The sequence below is a fragment of the Leucoraja erinacea genome, chromosome 23 (genome assembly GCF_028641065.1).
Source record: "Leucoraja erinacea ecotype New England chromosome 23, Leri_hhj_1, whole genome shotgun sequence".
NCBI classification, from domain to species: domain Eukaryota; kingdom Metazoa; phylum Chordata; class Chondrichthyes; order Rajiformes; family Rajidae; genus Leucoraja; species Leucoraja erinaceus.
In genome coordinates this window covers 18,617,034-18,639,122 of record NC_073399.1, presented here as the reverse complement: position 1 = coordinate 18,639,122, position 22,089 = coordinate 18,617,034, and the positions used below count along the sequence as shown (strand labels likewise).

Below are 22,089 nucleotides of genomic sequence, written 5' to 3'. Positions count from 1 at the left end.
ACCCGTACTAATCGAGTGTCATGTGACCTGCTCCTTCAAACTCTTAAACTCACACCTTTCAGATTTAAATAACTCAGTGCCACGCCAAAGACGGCCTTTACTCTTAGTGACTTAGGCAAACAAGATGGAGCGTACTTGGAAAAGTTTGCTCAGCATTGATCACGTAGTTGATACAGATGATTTGTATAGCCAACAATCTAACACATTACATTCTGTGCGACTGTTGATAAGCATGGACTATGTGTAATATGTACACTCACCAGCAGAAGGGCCTGTTGGTTGATGAATCTTTCCTGCTGTTCGGAAATTTGAAAGGAGTTGTATTGGTTTGCAGGCGGTGAAAACTGAGACCTTGGGTAATGGGATGTCTGGTGCATGGGCTGCATCTGAGGCATGCTGGCCTGTGGGATCATCATTACTGTGGGGGAAAGACACAGACCAACATGATCAAATCCATGGCAAATACTTCATAAACCCAGAGAGCTGCCGCGTTGTTTCAGCGCCCGGGTCTCTACAAAATCACTGTTCTCCCACTAATGATGCTTTGAACAACATTTACAACCAAGGTGATCTGTCTACATTCCATCAGCACCTCCAAGTTACAATTTCTCATGTCTGAAAAATATGGCGAGGGGTTTTGCACTGCGTTCAGCAGCTGCTGCATTCCTGAGCAGACTTTTTCATTGTCAAATTAAGGTCAGATCAAGGTTATGCGATGGCCATCTTTGTGCAATGCTCTTTCCAACATAACCTCAGACACCTATCCAGTGAAAAGCAAATGCAAAACTCACACTAAGAGTCTCAGAGACTGATTCCTCCGTCAGGAGACACGGGAGACTGCAGATGCTGGAATGTGGAGCAAAAAACAAGTTGCTGGAGGAACTCAGTGCATCAGGCAGCATCTGTTGAGGCATTTTATAGAAACATAGAAATTAGGTGCAGGAGTAGGCCATTCGGCCCTTCGAGCCTGCACCGCCATTCAATATGATCATGGCTGATCATCCACCTCAGTATCCGGTACCTGCCTTCTCTCCATACCCTCTGATCCCTTTAGCCACAAGGGACACATCTGACTCCCTCTTAAATATAGCCAATGAACTGGCCTCAACTACCCTCTGTGGCAGAGAGTTCCAGAGATTCACCACTCTCTGTGTGAAAAAAGTTTTTCTCATCTCGGTTTTAAAGGATTTCCCCCTTATCCTTAAGCTGTGACCCCTTGTCCTGGACTTCCCCAACATCGGGAACAATCTTCCTTCATCTAGCCTGTCCAACCCCTTAAGAATTTTGTAAGTTTCTATAAGATCCCCCCTCAATCTCCTAAATTCTAGAGAGTATAAACCAAGTCTATCCAGTCTTTCTTCATAAGACAGTCCTGACATCCCAGGAATCAGTCTGGTGAACCGTCTCTGCACTCCCTCTATGGCAATAATGTCCTTCCTCAGATTTGGAGACCAAAACTGTATGCAATACTCCAGGTGTGGTCTCACCAAGACCCTGTACAACTACAGTAGAACCTCCCTGCTCCTATACTCAAATCCTTTTGCTATGAAAGCTAACATACCATTCGCTTTCTTCACTGCCTGCTGCACCTGCATGCCTACTTTCAATGACTGGTGTACCATGACACCCAGGTCTCGCTGCATCTCCCCTTTCCCTAGTCAGCCACCATTTAGATAACAGTCTGCTTTTCTGTTTTTGCCACCAAAATGGATAACCTCCCATTTATCCACATTATACTGCATCTGCCAAACATTTGCCCACTCACCCAGCCTATCCAAGTCACCTTGCAGTCTCCTAGCATCCTCCTCACAGCTAACACTGCCCCCCAGCTTAGTGTCATCCGCAAACTTGGAGATATTGCCTTCAATTCCCTCATCCAGATCATTAATATATATTGTAAATAGCTGGGGTCCCAGCACTGAGCCTTGCGGAACCCCACTAGTCACTGCCCGCCATTGTGAAAAGGACCCGTTTACTCCTACTCTTTGCTTCCTGTTTGCCAGCCAGTTCTCTATCCACATCAATACTGAACCCCCAATGCCGTGTGCTTTAAGTTTGTATACTAATCTCTTATGTGGGACCTTGTCGAAAGCCTTCTGGAAGTCTAGATACACCACATCCACTGGTTCTCCCCTATCCACGCTACTAGTTACATCCTCGAAAAATTCTATAAGATTAGTCAGACATGATTTACCTTTCGTAAATCCATGCTTTGTCCAATGATTTCACCACTTTCCAAATGTGCTGCTATCCCATCTTTAATAACTGACTCTAGCAGTTTCCCCACTACCGATGTTAGACTAACTGGTCTGTAGTTCCCCATTTTCTCTCTCCCTCCCTTCTTAAAAAGTGGGGTTACGTTTGCTACCCACCAATCCTCAGGAACTACTCCAGAATCTAAAGAGTTTTGAAAGATTATTACTAATGCATCCACTATTTCTGGAGCTACTTCCTTAAGTACTCTGGGATGCAGCCTATCTGGCCTTGGGGATTTATCGGCCTTTAATCCATTCAATTTACCCAACACCACTTCCCGACTAACCTGGATTTCACTCAATTCCTCCAACTCCTTTGACCCGCGGTCCCCTGCTATTTTCGGCAGATTATTTATGTCTTCCTTAGTGAAGACGGAACCAAAGTAGTTATTCAATTGGTCCGCCATATCCTTGTTCCCCATGATCAACTCGAGTTATAGACTCTGCATCAAGCTTGAGAGGGGAGTGTATGCTTATTAATGGCTTCTACGTTAGGCCATTCAGACCCTCCTGGTTGCATTACCATCCAGTCATCGACCTGCATCTCCATTTTTAACTTCCTTGGTGCTTTCACCTATCCAACATTAGCGTAGTTCCAACTGCTGGTTGTGAACGATTGCAGCAAGATCTGGATCGATTGGCCAGGTGGGCGGAGGAATGGTGGATGGAATTTAATACAGAGAAGTTTACTTTGGGACGTCGAACAAGGGCAGGACCTGCACAGTAAATGGTAGGCCTCTGGGTAGTGTTGTAGAGCAGACAGATCTAGGAGTATGAGTGCATGGTTCCATGAAGGTCGAGTAGATAAGGTGGTCAAAAAGTATTTTGGCACTTTGGTCTTCATCAGTCAGAGTATTGAGTATAGAAGGTACACAAAAAAGCTGGAGAAACTCAGCGGGTGCAACAGCATCTATGGAGCGAAGGAAATAGGCAACTTTTCGGGCCGAAACCCTTCTTCTGAGTATTGAGTATAGAAGTTGGGAGGCCATGTTGCAGTTGTATAAGACATTGGTGAGACCGCATTTAGAATATTGTGTTCAGTTCTGGGCACCGTGTTATAGGAAAGATATTGTCAAGCTTGAAAGGGTTCAGAAAACATTTGCAAGGATGTTGCCAGGACTGGAGGGTGTGAGCTATGGGGAGAGGTTGAGTAGGCTGGGTCTCTATTCCATGAAGCATAGGAGGATGAGGGATCTTATAGAAGTACACAAAATCATGAGAGAAATATATCGGGTAGATGCACAGAGTCTTTTGCTAGGAGTACGGGAATCGAAGACCAGAGGACATAGGTTGAAGGTGAAGGGGAAATGATTTAATAGGAATCAGAGGGGTAACATTTTCACACAGAGGGTGTTGAGTGTATGGAACAAGCCTTCAGAGGAGGTAGTTGAGGCTGGGACTATCCCATCATTTAAGAAACAATTGGACAGGTATGGAGGGTTATGGACCAAGCGCAGGCCATTGGGACTAGTGCAGCTGGGACATTGTTGGCCGGTGTGGGCGAGTTGGGCTGAGGGGCCTGTTTCTACACTGTATCACTATGACTATGCTTCCTGGCAACAACTGACTATTGTGGAGGGAACATTAGCTTTCCACCACACTTTGTGGGAAAATGTACATCCTGATTTCTCTCAGCTCCGATTTTAACCCCATGTTATTGTCCCCATCGGAGAAGACAGCTTGCTGTCCCTATCCCTTGCAACACCGACCAGATCAGGTCACTCTCAAGCTTCCACACTTAATTTTACCCCGGCTGCCTCAGGCAAATGTTACATCTGCTTGATTGCATTGTCGGAGATTGACATGTGTTTCAGGTGTAGGGCCGTGCACATTTGATTTGCGTTTCCTGGTGCGACTCTTCGTATATGTCTGGCTCTCAGTAAGCTCAAGCTTCCTGCCTCTTATATTGGAAAAGCAAGCACTGACTTTGGACGGTGATGAGGCAGCTTTCACTGCAGTCGGACTGTAGACATCAGGAAATGTGCCGGAACAAAATTGCAAGAGTAATTACAAGAGTAAAGAACATTGCAGTGTTGATGGAGTAGACAGGGGCTGGCCTGGCTGTAATTGCCGCAAAGAGAGAAAGTTGAGAGAACGCCATTACCTGGCATTGGTGTTTCCATCGGCTGCATCATTGGAACGGGTTGCATTGCAGGCATTGGTTGCATTGCAGGCATTGGTTGCATTGCATGCATTGGTTGCATTGCAGGCATTGGTTGCATTGCAGGCATGAGTGGGGTCTGATACGCAGGTACGGTCGCCATCTGTGGCATCTGAGACATCATTGGGATACCTGAACACAAAAGAAAAAGAGTTCTAGTCCACCAGGTCTCCTCAAATCCCATGTACCACCCCATACAGAGTCAAAGGTTTTCATCCCGAGTCATGGGGAAGCTATTGGAGAGGATTCTTAGACTGTAGATAGGATTTACTTGCACTTAAAAAATAATGGGATTGTTTGGAATAATTTGGCTTTATGCGGACTCATGTTCATGAGGACACTGTACACTGCAAGGTACAGACGAACTGTACACTGCAAGGTACAGACGAACTGTACACTGCAAGGGCAGGGAAGAGTGGGTCATCTCTGACCCCTCTCACCCTGGCAACAAGTCCTTTGAAGCACTTCACTCTGGAAGGCGACTCTGGACTGTCAAAGCCACCACAGCCAGACATAAAAACTGTTTTTTTCCACGAGCAGTAGCTCTACTCAATAACCAAAAGTCTGTAGCCTCCTTTGCTCTGGTATTTTATTTCACTCACATGTTTAAACTATAAGGGTTTATTCTTAATGTTTTAATGTATTATTCTTAATGGTTTACTGTATGTCGTGTTGTTACTTGCAAGCTGAGCACCAAGGGAAATTCCTTGTATGTGTACATACTTGGCCAATAAAATTATTCATTCATTCATGTTTGATTAGGGTCAGGCTGTGGGTGTTGACTTCAGTCAGTCACGTTTAGAAACATGGGACTTGGTAGATCAGATTCAAAATTGACTTGGCTGTTGAAGACAGAGTAGTGGTTGCAAGGTGTTTCTTTGTCTGGAGGTTTGTGACCAGTGCTGTTCCAAAGGGCCAAACTGTACAAACCCAACAGACGCGTACGTCTTTGGAGTGTGGGAGGAAACCGGAACACCGGAGAAAACCCACGCAGTCACAGGGAGAATGTACAAACTCTGTACAGACAACACCTGTAGTCAGGATCGAACTTGGGTCTCTAGCGCTGTAAGGCAGCTACTCTCCCTCTGCACCACTGTGATACCCCTGTGAGGCATGATCCTGGGGAGGGTGAGAGTCCTGGGGTTGTTAAATGATTGCATTGGGTCACTGCGAGCCTGTAACTTCAGGCATGCATCCATCTTGCAGTTTGCCCGAGGACTAGATTGCACTCTGAAAAATGTGGGCAGGAGAGTGAATGAGAAATAGACATTCAATCCCAGAGATTCCACATTGACAGCCAGGGCTGCACTGAGTGAACGGCCGAGGGTGTACGTACCCATTGAGTAGCTGGGGACCATCGATAAACCTGTGTACAAAGAGAAACAATTGATAACTGTACTCAAGGGGAAGCAGAGGACACTGACAGTTAAATCTGCCCACAGTGCACCTGTACACACTCACACATTCTTCACACAGTGCACTCCACAACCTAGGCTGAGGCCAGAACTCATGCTCACTCATTCCTCATACTTACACAAAATCAACCCCAGCTCACACTCACTGACCCGGAAACCGAGCACCCGCTCACCCTGAACCCGAGCTCACACTCACTTACCCTGACCCCCAGCTCACACTCATTCACCACAAACCACATCTCACACCCACTTATCCCAAACTCCAGCTCACACCCATTTATCCTGAACCTCAGCTCACACCCACTCATCCCAAATCCCATCTCACACTCACTCCAGCTCACACTCAGTATGACCCCAAGCTCATGGTCATTCTCACCCTCGCTCACACTCACTCACTCTGCCCCCAGCTCACATACGTACCCTGACCCCATTCACAGTCACACACCCAGGCCCCCAGCTCACACTCACTCTGACTCACTTTGCCTGACCTGCACAAACTCATTCACCCGGTCCCCAGCTCACACTAACACCTCACACTCAATTATCCTTACTCCCTGCTCACACTCATCCTCATGCCAAGCTCACTCCAAAATGATCTTCATCTGTGACTCACACTCAGCCACGCTTAATGAACAGATTCCTGGTGTCATTCTCATTCCCTAATTCTCATTTATCACACACTCTGCATACAAACCAGTGCAGCAACACAAATACCCCTCCGTGCCCATCACTGACCTGTGGTCATGTACGCTCCGCTCTGTGTCGGGCCTACTCCCCCTCCTCCTTTCATCCGCCTGTTCAGAGCTGCGGTTTGCTGCATTTCCTGCAAGTGGATCCAAAAAAACCTGTCAGAACGCAATGGCACCTCCCTCACGCTCTTCTCCCTCACACCCTCACATCCTCACCCTCACACCCTCGCCCTCCAACACTCACACCCTCAACCTCCAACACTCACACCCTCCACCAGTTGGTCATGGCACCTCCCTCACACCCTCTTCTCTGACACCCTACATCCTCACACTCTCCTCCCTCACACCCTCGCCCTCCAACATTCACTCTCCACCCGACAACATTCCCATCCTCCCCCCTCACACCTACTCCACCGTTTTTTTACATATTCTCCCTCACACTGACTTCCTCCAACATCCACCACATACACTACCACACACCCACTCACACTGCCACCATTCACCCCTCCTTCTATACACACCCGTCCTTCTGTGCACACACCCACTCACACTAGCATATCTAGAAACACACACCACTTCTACACTTATTATTCACACTAACTGATTCCTCTATGTGCACACTACCTCACACGCACACATATACACATGCCTACACACACACACACACACACACACACACAACCAGTACCCACTAGAACCCCATCCCCAGGTTAGTTTGCACCCCCATCTCCTCCATGTCAGGACCCTTCTCCCCACTCACTCACCCCTCCGCCGTGGGAGAACACTGGGTCAAACAGCTTGTCCACGTAGTTTTCAAACCCCTGTGAAGCCTCTGATTTTGTTGAGGAGCCTGTGGAGAAACAAGCATCATTAGAATGGGCAGGGCACAAGCAGGAACTGCATAACCTCCCGCCCCCCCCCCCCCCCCCCCCCCCCCCCCCCCCCCCCCCCCCCTGAGCCTGAGCCTCACACGGGATGGGCAGCGAGCTCACCCTGACCGACGTGACCCACACTGAGAGACATTGAATTGTCACACCGTTAAGTCTACATCTTTGAGTTACTCACAAGCATACATGTAGGGGTCAGCGTCGGAACCATCGTCGGACACCATGCTGGGCGGCAGGGCTGGTGCCTGTACATTGGGCGCTGGAGGAATCAATTCTTCATAGACCTTGAAGCGCGAGCTACTAAAACACAGATGGCAGTGCTCAGGAGGGACAACTGACAACACAACAGAAAATGCACAGAAAATGCAGCAGAAAGTGTCCAAATCAGCCAATTCCACGAGACCTGCGCTTGCCGAATACTTCTACAATTGGCTGACTGGCTCCGCATTCACTGAACGAGCAGTGATGTAGACACAAACAGCATTGAGTTACTTACGCATAGCAGTCATCATAGACTGAATGGGATTCATAATCGCTGCCATTTTCTTGTGAATGGATGATGGAGGCAGATGTCTGGGCCAGTGGAACATTCAGGACTTCAATCTCAGCAATGAGATCCATTACAAAGTCGCAGCCAAGCATGTCTATCCATTCCGCTCCTGTGTGCAAGGACACCGTCCAACCTCTCTGCTCTTCCTCCTGGCCCCTGCAGAGACCAAGAAGCAAGACATTCTGATCAGTACCTTACCACATTTGACATTGAGCTTTGCCTATGGAGTAGATGCACTACAATGCTGAGAACTACAGTGTATTCTACACACTGTACCTCCCCCTTTGCTCTATCTATTGTATGTGAGCATGTCTTGATTGTATTTATGTGTGGAATATCTGATCTATTTGGATAGCATGCAAAGCAAAGCTTTTCACAGTACCTTGATACACAGGACTAATAAACTTAAACCTAAAAGACACCTTTGCCTAACAAAATGTGATCAAAAATATCAGCAGTGAGTGTGCATATTAGATTCTTATGAAAGGGTCTCCAACCTGCACCATTAATTATTTCCTTTTACATAGATGCTGCCTGACCAGCATTTGCAATTATACAATTTTGTAAAATCTATCCATTTCGGGCATTAAGGCTTTCACCAAGATTTCAAACCAAACCAAACCATTACTAACTGACACCACCAAATTACTTTAGACTGAGATATACAATGCAGAAGCAGGTCCTTCGTCCCACCGAATCCGTGGCAACCAGCGATCACCCCGTACACTAACACTATCCTACACACTAGGGACTAGGGTACACATTTAACAAAGCCAAGTAACCTACAAAACTATACGTCTTTGGAATGTGAGAGGAAACTGGAGCACCCGGAGAAAACCCATGCGGTCACAGAGATTACGTACAAACTCCATACAGTCAGCACCCATAGTCAGGAATGAGTCCGGGTCTCTGGTGCTGTAAGGCAGCAACTTTACCGCTGTGCCACTGTGCTGCCCAAATTACTCCTAGTTCTTAATCAAATCATCTCTTGATCCTTCAGACTCAATGCAACCAGAATTGATGCAACTTGACCCCAGGGACCTCCACCTGTTATTGGGGCTCAGGGTTTCTCAGCAAATTACATACATTCCACACATGCATTAGTGCTTCCTAATTATTGGAGGTGCCCATGGCCTGTAGGCCTCCCGATGCATATGGCCGTGTCTGACACAATAGTGTGTAGGAAAGAACTGCAGATGCTGGGTTAAACCGAAGATAGACACAAAAAGTTGGAATAATTCAGCGGGTCAGATAGCACCTCTGGAGAAAAGGAATAGGTGACGTTTGAAGAAGGGGCTTGGCCTGAAACGTCACCGATTCCTTTTCTCCAGAGATGCTGGCTGAGCCACTGAGTTACTCCAGTTTTTTGTGTTTATCTTCAGCTGCTAAGTTCTGACATTGTGCCTGGTACATCTGCCCAGCAGACCCTCCAAGTCATCACTGGTCAGATAACTGTGATAAACTGCGAGGCATTTTCAAACATGTATGGTTTGTTTGGCAAGCCTCACATCTGATAGATTCACCAGGAACCCAGAAACCACCGGCACTAGTCTGAGGCTACGCAGGATGTATCGCTAACTTACACAGCATGGCCACTCCGACAGAGCCATGGTCACATGTATGAATTGAAAATGCAATGTAGGTCATTGAAATACACATAAGACTTACACAGAGCAGTAGAGCACAGGAACAGGCCCTTCACCCCAATAACGCAGATGCCAAGTATGATGCCAAGCTAAACCATCTCCTCTCCCTGCATGTGATCCATATCCCTCCATTCCCTGCACATCCATGTGCTATCCATATGCTATCGAAAAGCCTCTTAAATGCCACTAGTGTATCTGCTGCCATTACAATGTCGGGCTGTTCGTTCCAGGCACCCACTACCCTCTGCACCTCGCCTATAAATTTTGCTCCTATCATATTAAAGCTATGCCCTCTAGACTTTGGCATTTCCACCGTAGGAGAATTGTTCTGTCTACCCTATCCATGCCTGTCACATAGTCATAGAGTAATACGGCACAGAAATAAGCACTTCAGCCCAACAATTATATGCAGACCAAGATGCCTCATTTAAGCTACTTCCATTTGCCCACATTTAAACCGTATCCCTTTAAACCTTTCCTATTGTGGGTCAAAATCCAAATGTCTTTTAAATGATGGGATTGGTGGTCTGGGGACGGGTAGGGCCTGTTTCCAAGCTGTAACTTTCAGTTCAATTCAACCAATCTAAACCTCACTGACACTCTTCCTCACTGTACGTAACTGCACTAAATTTGGTGGTGTCTGGAAACTTACTAACTAACCCTTCAACATTTACATCCAAGTCATCTATATATATCACAAATAGACATCCCAGCACCGATCCTTACAAATCACCACTGGTCACTAACCTCCAGCAAGAATAACACCTTTCCACCACTACCCTGTGTCTTCTAAAATACCAAGTTACCATGGATCTCATGCATCTTAATCTCTTCTTATTAAACCATGACGGACTTTATTAAATTCACGTAGGCAACATCCACAGCCCTACCCTATTCAATCACCCTTGTCCCCTCCTCAAAAACTCAATGGTTAGTAATGCATGACCAGCCACAGGCAAAGCAGCTTACACCCCAGCAGCATGAATATTGATTTCTCTAACTTCAATTAACCCTTGCTTTCCCTGTCTCCATCTTTCCCCCATCCTAGTTCGACAACTAGTCCTACTGTCGCCTGTTTTAATATTACTGATTGTACACCAGGTTGTCATCTTCCCCTCAGCTCACAGTGAACCAGTCTACATTTCCTTATCACCATCTGCTTTGATCTCGTTTTCACACCCTACCCTTCCATATCTCTAGACTCCCTCTCCCCTGACTCTGAAGAAGGGTCTCGACCCGAAACGTCCGCCACCCATTCCTTCTCTCCAGAGATGCTGCCTGTCCCGTTGAGTTACTCCAGCATTTAGTGCCTTTTTGCACAGACAAAGCCATGCTGCCTGTCCCTGATTATCCTATTCCCTTTCAAATGCGAGTAAATCCGATGCCAACATGTCACATAGTCTAATCAGGGCAAATGCAATGTATTGTGGTTTTATATTTATAACTACAATACGCATTGAATCTTTGTAGGTACACCTGTACTTGTATTTCTCAGTATTATTGAAAGCTGTCGGAATTATGTAAGCCATTGGGTATTATAATACTGTTAACTGTTTCTGCTCAGTGTATCATTGCTTTGTGTGCCTGTGTTTGGAATGTCAGTATTTACTTTGTATATTCTTTTGTATATCTGACTGCACTGACTGTATCTATATTGAGTGTCTCCACCACATGTCTACACTGTTCTCTCCGTCTCGTGGGCACGTCCACACATTAGGTACCTTATTCACATTTTCACGTACCGGGATTTTAAAATCCAGTTTCCAAGTTCTTCTCCTGTTGTCCAGGACTCCACCTCTGTTGCAAATGTTTCATCTAGTGAGAGAAAATGAAATGAAATCCACCACAGATCTCTAACTGAACTCAAATTTCCAAACAGCCAGGTGCAGGGGTGCTAAGCTTGTGTTTAGTGCCTCTTTAGACTTTTTACTTTAGACGTTAGAGGCAGAGGCCCTTCGGCCCACCGAGTCTGCACCACCCAACGATCACCCCGTACACTAGCACTGTCCTACACACTAGGGAAAACTTTAAAACTCCTTTAAAGCCCAACCACTGTTGCTATGGTAATGATTGCAACATTTCTACTCAGGAAGATCTCACAGACTGCAATTGCATCATTATCAGAATGTCATCTCCGGTCGATGAATGCGGTTCTTGGATGCAAGGCTTGTAAAGGATTGCGGGTGAGGAGAATCTTTACATTTCCCCTGATAATGCTGTATCTTTAATATCTATTGCTTGGTAAAAATTGAACACTTGATCACAATCTTATTTTCAAAGCTTATCCAAAGTATACAATGCATTGCAGCTTCTGGACTGAAGTGAAAGGGTATCTAGTAACTTCTGGACTGAACTGTAAGGGTATCTAGTAACTTCTATCATAGAGTATGGGAGAGAAGAGAATTGCAAATTAACATTATTTTTAACCAAATAATTTACAAAATGCAACATTTCCAGCTGAGTCAATGATATAACTGTTCATGTAAATACCTCGTGAGACATGGACATCCAGCACCATCTGTCCTCGCCGATGGTTGGCTGTCCACTCCAGTTGGGTGGGAGGGAAGGCCCTGTTTTGGATGCTCTGCATGGCGCTAAGGGCTTTGTGTTGACAGACCGCCCTGTATTCTTCCATGAAGTGATCGGACACGTACCTGTGTGAGATCAATGTCAAGTTGTCATTCTGCAATTTCTGCAAAGCACCTACACAATCAGAAAACCATTACTCTTTTACCCGTTTGTTTAAGGTAATTACGACAGGGAATTAAACAAGTTCCATCACCAGCAACAATGGACAACACCAAATAACATCAGGTGGGTACAGTATGGATCACACATAGAATAAACCTATTTTTACTTTAATCATTAGACTTTAGAGATATAAATAATAGCCCTGTCCCATGGTACGAGTTCATCCCAAGAGCTCTCCCGAGTTTAAAAAAAAATCAAACTCGGGGTAAGCACGGAGAATGAACGTAGCCAGTACGTCGGAGCTTGGGGCCGTCTCCTAGCGGCTCGTAACGCTAACGGCAGGTACTCTGGAAGACTCGCTAACAGCAGGTAAGCACGGGAAGACTCGTGAAGATTTTTCAACATGTTGAAAAATGTCCACGAGAGCCTCAAGTACTGATGAGTGGCCATTACCGTAAATCTCCTAATTCGAATTAGGGCAAACTACGGAGAGCTCGTACCGTGAGACAGGGGTTTAACTTGGGAAAAGGCCCATCAGCCCACCAAATCCGCATGACCAGCGTTCACCCCGTAGACTAGCACTATCCTACACACTAGGTACAATTTACAGAAGCCAATTAACGTACAAACCTGTAAAGGGCTTGTTACTATGCTGTATCTTTCAATCAATCAATCAATCAATCAATCAATCAATCAATCAATCATCCATTCAGTTCTATGTTATCCCGCTTCAGGACAATTTACAGAGGCCAATTAACCTACTAGCATGCACGTCTTTCGGATGTGGGAGAAAACCGGAGCACTAAGAGGAAACCTACACGGTCACAGAGAGAACGTGCAAACTTCACACAGACAGCACCTGAGGTCAGGATGGAAGCCGGGTCTCGGGCTCTGGGAGGCAGCAGCAGCTCTACCACTGTGCTGAGATGTAGGTCCTTTAAAGCTTCGGTGAAGGACTATACTGGCAAGAGAATACTGGCCAGTCATTCATCCAATCACAGTGACGTGAGTGGTACAGTCAATGGCTACTCTCTGTACGCTCCCGCACGCTCCACACACCCCCCTCCCCCACGCCGGGTTGCCTCACTTGAGCAGGGGCTTCTCGAGCTGGGGCGAGGGCCGCAGGCAGCTCAGGCAGGTGGTCATCAGGAGGCAGGCTCTCCGCCACTCCTCCATGTCCCGATTCTTCCAGGTCTGGTTGGCCACCTGGCAGAAGATCTCATCCTGGAGCCTGGGGTTGGATATTCCCTTCTGCACAATGAAATTCCCAAGGATGGTTTCCTTTCTGCTTTGGAGGAATTCCTCTTGTTGAAACCGTAGAACCTAACAAAGCAAGAGGGAAAACGTCAAACATGTACGGAATGCTGCGCTCTATGTGGTACCGATGAGAGAGATGGACAGAGTGCCACATTGCCATGCAGTCAAATTAGGGCAGTATAGCTCTGGGGTGTTGTTCATGGCTGCTGCACATGCATCTTACTCCTGCAGACATTGTTTGTAACTAGGGACCACTATACTCCTGCAATGCTCCCCCATCTCTTACTTCATCCAGGAACTATGCATTCAGTTGCAACATAATGTTGTACCTACAAGAGTGTTGCTTGTATTGTTATACGTCCCTTTCAGAGCTGAATGCAGAGATTGCACCTGGTCGGCTTCATTGAGATTTCTGCAAGAATCTGTAACTCTTTAGTGTTATTTGCAGCATCAAATTCTGCCAATGTTGTTTCCTGGACTTTGCAGTTGAAGTTCCTGCTCCCTATATGACTATCTGTTCCACAGATGCTGCCCGACCTGCTTAGTTCCTCCACCTCCTCTCCCTTCATTATTGCTACAAATTCTGCAGTCTCTTGTGCCCCCAGTTTACCTTTTCTGTTCACCTAATCTTTGCAGGTTTACCTTTGAAAGAGATAATGCATACAGGTGAGTGAAACAAAGCAAAGTAACAGGAGGCGGGTGTTTCCGAATCCAAGGTTGGTTTGGTATAAAGCATGGAAACAAGCTCTTTGACCCACCGAGTCCGCACTGACCAACGATCCTCCCCGTACACTGGTCACACAATAGGGCTAAATTACAGAACCCAATTAACCCATAAACCTGCACATCTTTGGAATATGTGAGGAAACCGGAGCACCCGGAGATAGCCCATGCGGTCACAGGGAAAACGTGCAAACTCCATACGGATTACACCCCTAGTAAGGATTGAATTTGGGTATCTGGTGCTGTAAGGCAGCAACTCTACTGCTGCGCCACAGTGCAGCCGGTGGTGACAATCCTGAAATGAGGGGAGGCAGGAATCATGAGAGATACTTGTAAAGAGTGGCAGGGACTCATCGGGCTGCAGGTTGACTGTGGACTGTGAGAGCTGGTACTCACCAATTTGAAGAGCTCCAGAGCTGCCTGTCGCTCTGCTCGTTCCAGTTGAGTGAATGGTTGATGCAGAGCATGGTCCAGCACTTGGAACTGTGGGACCTGGGCAAAAAATTGAATAAAATTAATCTCTTTTAGGTTCCTATCCAAAATTTGTTGCTCATTTAATCTCTTCCCTTCTAACTGTGGCCATTTGGCTATTTAGTTCTGGGAGCATTGCGATCATATCTTCACCAGTTATCTAAATGTATATTTTTGCTACAGCAGCAACTGAAAATTGCACTTCAAATGTTATATGAAGCATGGCCTTTATTCACTAAACCATCTGGAGAGCTATTAATTTCAATAATGCTTCTTCTGGTCATAAAGTTTACTTTAATGATCTTATAGATGTCTTATAGATCTTGCCCAGGGTAGGGGAATCAATAACCAGAGGACATAGGTTTAAAATGAGGTGGGAAAGTTTTACTAGGAACCTGAGGGGTAATGTTTTTTACGCAAAGGATGGTGGGTGCATGGAACAAGCTGCCGGATGAGATAGTTGAGGCAGGTACTATCATAACATTTAAGAAACATTTAGACCGGTACATGGGTAGGGTAGGTTTAGAGGGATATGAGCCAAATGCAGGCAGGTGGGACTAGTGTAGATGGGAGATGTTAGTTGGCCGAAGTGCCTGTTTCCACGCTGTAAGACTGTGACATAATCCTAACCAAATGCTCAGCATTGGCAATTGAGGTGCCACATCAGAATATTCTTCGAGAGCAATTTCTCCAGATCAGACTTGGTGGCTCTAAATATAAAGTAGGCAAGGACAAGCTACAAGTGTCATTTCTAAATCCATCATTTTCTATCGAAGCATAAATTCAGTATATCTGTATTGACTCCAAAGTTTTACACTGAACTTGGCATTAAGGTGAGATCTTTCAAACTGCTGAATTTGTGATTGTAACTTGAACCTGATTGTCTTCAAAGCTATCCTTACCTACTGTACAAATGCATATTATTCCATGTTACAGATATAAGAAATTGATAGAAAATTTATCATTGGTAATAGCTCTTACCAACTACCACAACATAATCATACATTATATTTGGTACATTACAGTACCGCAAGTTCTATCTGCAATGTGCTGGAGCATCTCTGCCTGGACCTTAATCATACCTGCACTCGTGAGTAGTGCTCCTGGTAACTGATGCTCTCTCCTCCCAGGTTATACTGCCACAAGTCATTGATAGTGGCCAAGATTATTTTATAAGACTGTAGCCTAGTTCCAGGTGCGACAGAGGTTTACCTGCATCTCTTCCAACCTCATCTATTGCGTCCGCTGCTCTAGATGTCAGCAGATCTATATCGGTGAGACCAAGCGGAGGTTGGGCGATCGTTTCGCCGAACACCTCCGCTCGGTCCGCAATAACCAAGCTGACCTCCCGGTGGCTCAGCACTTCAACTCCCCCTCCCACTCCGTCTCCGACCTCTCTGTCCTGGGTCTCCTCCATGGCCACAGCGAGCAGCACCGGAAATTGGAGGAACAGCACCTCATATTCCGTTTGGGGAGTCTGCATCCCAGGGGCATGAACATCGAATTCTCCCAATTTTGTTAGTCCTTGCTGTCTCCTCCCCTTCCTCAGCCCCCCTGCTGTCTCCTCCCATCCCCCAGCCTTCGGGCTCCTCCTCCTTTTCCCTTTCTTGTCCCCGCCCACCCCCGCCCCCGATCAGTCTGAAGAAGGGTTTCGGCCCGAAACGTTGCCTATTTCCTTCGCTCCATAGATGCTGCTGCACCCGCTGAGTTTCTCCAGCTTTTTTGTGTAACCTAGTTCCCTTGTCTGCTGGTTCCTGCTAACTGAGGACTTAGTTTAGTTTGGTTTGGTTTAGAGATGCAGCATGGAACAGGCCCTTCGGCTCACCGACTCCACACCCACCAGTAGTCACCCCTACACTAGTTCAATCCTACACACTGGGCACAATTTACAGAAGCCAATTAACCTACAAACCTGCACGTCTTTGGGATGTGGGAGGAAACCGGAGCACTCGGGAAAAGCCCACGCTGTCATGGTGAGAATGTACAAACTCCACGCAGACAGCACCCGTAGTTAGGATCGAACCCAGGTCTCTGGGACTGTAAAGGGCCTGTCCCACTTTCACAACCTAATTCATGACCTTTTTTACTCGTGGACATTTTTCATCATGTTGAAAAAACGCCCCAACCTACTTGATGCCACGAGTACCTACGAATAGCATCACGACCCCACCTACTACCTCCTACGACCTCGTGATGACCATGCTGCGAGTAAGGGCAAACTCGGCAGAGGTCGTGGATTAGGTCGTGAAAGTGGGACAGGCCCTTAAGGCAGCAACGCTACCGCTGCCCCACTGTGTCTGGTAATTCCGACATTGGTGGTTCCCATGGCCACCTGACCAGTGATCTGTTTGGGTGGGACCAGTGCGAGTGGCTTCTGGATCTACTCGCTGTCCAAGCCTATGATCCTTCAAAGGCAAATACCCTCACATTAAATGACTTATCCAGTCTACGCCCACAACCTCTCTGCCAACTCATGACTCTACCAGGCATCTTGGACATTTGGCATCCCAGCATTACCCCTTTGATTCTTTTGCTTACACTGTGGTATGATTCACAGTGACTAATTAATCTCCCAGCACATCTTTGATGTGGGGGAGCAGCCAGGCTAAACTCATGTGGTCTCAGGAAGAATGTACAAACTCCGTAGAGACAGCATCGGAGGGCAGGAATGCACTGGAGTGGATACAATTGTTTCTATGTCAACCCAATTAACACTGGCTGCCCTATTTAAGTTTGATCATGACATGTGATGTCATGTTTACCTATTCACTGCATTTGGAAAACGCCAGGTTTCTGTCCACAAATAGAAGAAACATTTTTATTGCATCATAAACCATTTATTACATGTTTTATGGATATCACTGAAACTAATATGATGTTAAAGTACATTTAGAGTATTTCTAGAAATGATTAACTAGAATATCAGAGGAACACACCCTTAGAATGATTAGGCAAGTATTGGCTGCTCTGCTGGAGGTAGCAACATGACTGTTGTAATCAGGCAATTAAGATGTGGTCCATGGCTTGATTTCCCCATAATGTGGCCACATTTCCAAGAAATGACTAGCGTGCTTCCAAACGCAGTACAACGTAAATTACACTGCTCATGTGAGCTGACTGGGAAAAACATAATAAGTGATGGTTTGTCTTTTCTCATCTCCATTGTTTGAAACCACACCCTAATTTCCCCCTGACGGAATCTGTCGACGTGCTTAGCTCCTGTAGATTTGTGAGCAGTAACTGGAATCTAAATTGCCCAATATATTTACTCTTCCATTTTTGTTTGCTACTCTTACTCTGAGTGATAATGGCTGCACTAGGTTTCACTGGGCTCGTCACCAGGAATAGGTTCTAATTGGACCTACATGGTCAGCATGGTATCAGACTGAAGCCCATTAACATTGGTGCCCAACTTGCCGTCCCCATCAAATTCCAATCCAGCAGAACTATAACGCCACATTTTCTACTAATACCACTTCACCACTAAAACCCTTACTTCTTAACTCAACTGTTAAGACCAGCCTCTTATTGACTATGTGCTTCATCATTTCCAACCCCTCTCATACTAAAAGACTTTTCACTGGTGCATCCAGGCACTATTTAAACAAAGAAACGAGAAACTGCAGATGCTGGTTTACATGAAAGGACACAAGTGCTGGAGTAACACAGCGGATCAGGCAGCAGCATCACTGGAGGACATGGATAGGTGTTGTTTCAGTTGGGACCCTTCTTCAGACTGATTGTTGGGGGAGGGGAAGAAAGCTGGAAAAGATGAGATGCAGGATAAAGGGTGGCTGGTAGACACACCATCACCCTCTGTCTTCTATTACCAGGCCAGTTTTGGATCCAATTTAGACACAAAATGCTGGAGTAACTCGACGGGACAGGCAGCATCTCTGGAAAAAAGGAATGGGTGACGATTTGGGTCGAGACCCTTCTTCAGACTGATGTCAGTGGAGTAGGCGGGACAGAGTTAGAATGGAGTCGGAGACAGCAAGGCTGGTGGGAGAACTGGGAAGGGGGAGGGGATGGAGAGAGAGAGAGAACGCAAGACTATTTGAAGTTAGAGAAGTCAATGTTCATACCACTGGGGTGTAAGCTACCCAAGCGAAATATGAGGTGTTGTTCCTCCATATGTGCTGGACCTCACTCTGACAATGGAGGAGGCCCAGGCCAGAATGGTCAGATGGGGAATGGGAGGGGTGTTAAAGTGCTGAGCAACCACTTCCCATTGGATTCTCTGGGACCAACCTTCTTTGAACCTTATGGACCACCTTTCCAGTGGGACGTGTTAAATGCATCACTATAATACATATTGACTTTGTCAGCTACATTGTACTTAGTTACATTCTAGAAAATCCCAATCAAGATCTCCCACCAACCAACCACAACCTTTATAAGTGTGGATTGATCCTGCTGCTCAGAATTTTTTTCATTTACTTCCTTACGACTGCCATAAATCTTGTTTGCCTATAAATATCTGTCTCAGCTGCTACCCTTCTTGAATAAAGAAACCAGACCACTTGTACCCACCCAGTGGTCAATTCACTTTAACATCTCTGTCAGGGCTCGAGCTATCTCCAGCCTTGTTTCAAAAGGCAGCCTGGGATACATTGCAAAGTTCTTCCTTTAAATTTAACTTACGCTAATTTATGCTTCAATGTAGTCCTCTAATATTTCTCCTGTATTCTAGTAAATATATTTTACTCCTCAATGAAGTTGCTTCCAATGCAGGTTTCCCAAGCTGTAAACGGGTGAGTGACAGGGAGCTGTCTGGGTACACTAGAGTCCTGGGTGAAGTGAACCCTTGGCAATGCTCTCATCTCACTGCTATCATTGGGAAGAAGGTACAGGAGCCTCAGAACCATTATCGTCATTTTATTAAATCGTTGAAAACATTAGCGACGCAGTGGTGCTGATTACCGACGGGCACACACTACAATGCTATGTACGACAGTGATCGCAACGTCTACTGAAGTAGAGAACGTTGGCTCGCTAGGAACTCATCCACCCTTTGACAGGTCTTGCTTTTGGTCCTGCTGAGTGTCCACAGCACCCTCCTCACCTGGCAAACCAGGTGGGGGAGACGGTTTAGTCACCGACTATCCGACCATGGAGCAGGTAGCACGGGATTACATGGTACCCGTGGCGGGGGGGGGGAAACTCCCCCCAACCTAACTCAGAACCACCAGGTTCAAAAACATCTACTTCCCATCAATATCAGGTTGTTGAATTACCCTGTACAACTCCACCTCTGCACCAAACTTTGTACTGTTGAGGTTGCACTACATGCTTTCACATACTATTATGATCTGGTTTATCTTGAATAACTGACAATTTACTGTATATTTATTTATTGTGTTATTGCATATAATCATTGAAATGTTCCGGTCCCATTCATGTGACGATTGAACACTCTTGACTCTCTTGACATTGAGATCCACATCTGTTGTGGAAGTCATCTTTTCCAATCCCACTACAGGCAGCTGAAACAATGGAGATGACTTTTGCAATGGTCTAAATTTGGCAATGCTTGGTTTGTGGTCCATGATTCACTGAATGCTCTGTTTGGTCCCATTCATCATGGATAGTGAATTCTACAATGGTGTGAGCCAATAATATCAGGAAATGGTCAAAATGTTCATATTGATCACGAGTGGTTGAAACAATTATCGTGAAGGCTTGCGTGCTTCTTTGTGTTGTACAATCCTCACGGGAGTTGAACCGCGCAGCTTGCCACATGAATCTCGACACCTGGACCAAGGGGTCAGGCCTTGCTCTATTGTAGTCAAGATTTGTGCGGGATTCTTGGTACAATCAAACTCATCAAGCACTCACACAAACACTGGAGGTCCCAGTGTGGAAATCCTCCTCGCCCCTCGCACAATATAAACCCCAACTCCGACTGCCGGTAAGTCTTGGAATCTACAGTGTGTTACTGTACCTGGAAATGGTCATTGATGAATTTACTGAAGGGGTGGTCGTTCACATCTGCAGGGAGCGAGTGTTTGATGATCGCCTTAACCTGCGGTGGGGAAACCTCGGTCACCTGATTCTCAAAGGACGCTGGAAAAAGAAAACACAGTCTCAGCAATAATATCAATGGTGCTGATCAAAGTATCCCAGCTAAAGATCACTGAAATGAAGAAAAGCATGGCAAAAATTCAAACTGTTGGAGTTCAATGAGTCAAGGAGCTGCTGAGGACAGACGATGTTTCAGGTTGGGACCTTTTTCAGGTGCTGCATAACTCACTGAATTCCTCCAGCCGTTTGTTTTTTTGCTGGAGGTTCCGGCAATCTGCAGTCACTTGTGTAACCATAAAAAGCATGTCGTCGTGACACAAGGTCAAGCTATAAACATAGTACATAACTCATATTTCAGATTCATGTGAACACAAACTAAAAGCACCACACCTAGCAACTTGAACAGTGAATATGACTAAAATGGATGCCTAATTTTCCAATGAATCTTTCAACAAGAACACGGATATGTACTCCAGATATATTAACTGTCAATTCTCGAAATACAGAGACATTCATGTTCAAGATCTCTGGTATTACATGCACAAAGCATACTGAAATTACAATCCCTTTATACACATACCAGCAAATGATTCAATAAACTGACACTCTGTTCCTGAAATATATACATTCCACACACAAAATACACAAATTTGTTTGACAAATCAAGATACAGGTTATTCCATATATCAACAGTTTTATAATTTCCCAGATACACAGACATCCATGGAGGGCATTTTCAGTCTTTTTCACAGGGTTGGGGAATCAAGAACTAGGGGCATATGATTAAGGTGAGAGAGGGGAAAGATTTAATTTGAACCTGAGGGGCAACTTTTACCACGCAGAATAATAATAATAATAATAATAATTTTATTTATAGAGCACTTTAAAAAAAAACATAGCTGCAACAAAGTGCTGTACATCACTAATCATTGACAAAAAAGTTAATACACACCAAAAATAACAATCAAAAGAAATAGTAGGAAAAGACATGTAAAATAAAGAAACATCAAAAACACCACAAACAGAAGCAAAGCCTCAGGCATGGTCAAAAGCCAGGGAGTACAAATGCGTTTTAACACTGGATTTGAAGATGGACAGTGAGGGGGCCTGTCTGATGTGCAGCGGCAGGGTGTTCCAGAGTGCCGGAGCAGCAACAGAGAAGGCTCTATCCCCTCTGAGCCTCCGACTAGACCTCGGTACCTCCAGGAGCAGCTGACCAGCTGACCTGAGGGACCGGGCAGGAGTGTATGGGTGGAGCAGCTCAGAGAGGTAAGGCGGGGCGAGCCCATTCAGAGATTTAAAAACAAATAACAGTAACTT

At 45.8% G+C, this 22,089-nt stretch overlaps 1 protein-coding gene across 1 annotated transcript in view; it reads right to left on the bottom strand.

The window, feature by feature from the left end:
* LOC129708327 (unconventional myosin-XVB-like) overlaps positions 1-22,089 on the bottom strand; it is a 50,542-nt gene that overhangs the window by 14,733 nt on the left and 13,720 nt on the right. Inside the window, exons 4-15 of the mRNA XM_055654001.1 lie at positions 20,690-20,811; positions 14,671-14,766; positions 13,382-13,617; positions 12,094-12,257; positions 11,346-11,418; positions 7,904-8,113; positions 7,586-7,707; positions 7,285-7,370; positions 6,567-6,654; positions 5,753-5,782; positions 4,360-4,548; positions 261-418 (exon numbers count right to left, since the gene is read on the bottom strand). Of these exons, the coding sequence (XP_055509976.1) occupies positions 261-418; positions 4,360-4,548; positions 5,753-5,782; positions 6,567-6,654; positions 7,285-7,370; positions 7,586-7,707; positions 7,904-8,113; positions 11,346-11,418; positions 12,094-12,257; positions 13,382-13,617; positions 14,671-14,766; positions 20,690-20,811 (1,574 nt within the window). The remainder of the gene's footprint in view (positions 1-260; positions 419-4,359; positions 4,549-5,752; positions 5,783-6,566; positions 6,655-7,284; positions 7,371-7,585; positions 7,708-7,903; positions 8,114-11,345; positions 11,419-12,093; positions 12,258-13,381; positions 13,618-14,670; positions 14,767-20,689; positions 20,812-22,089) is intronic.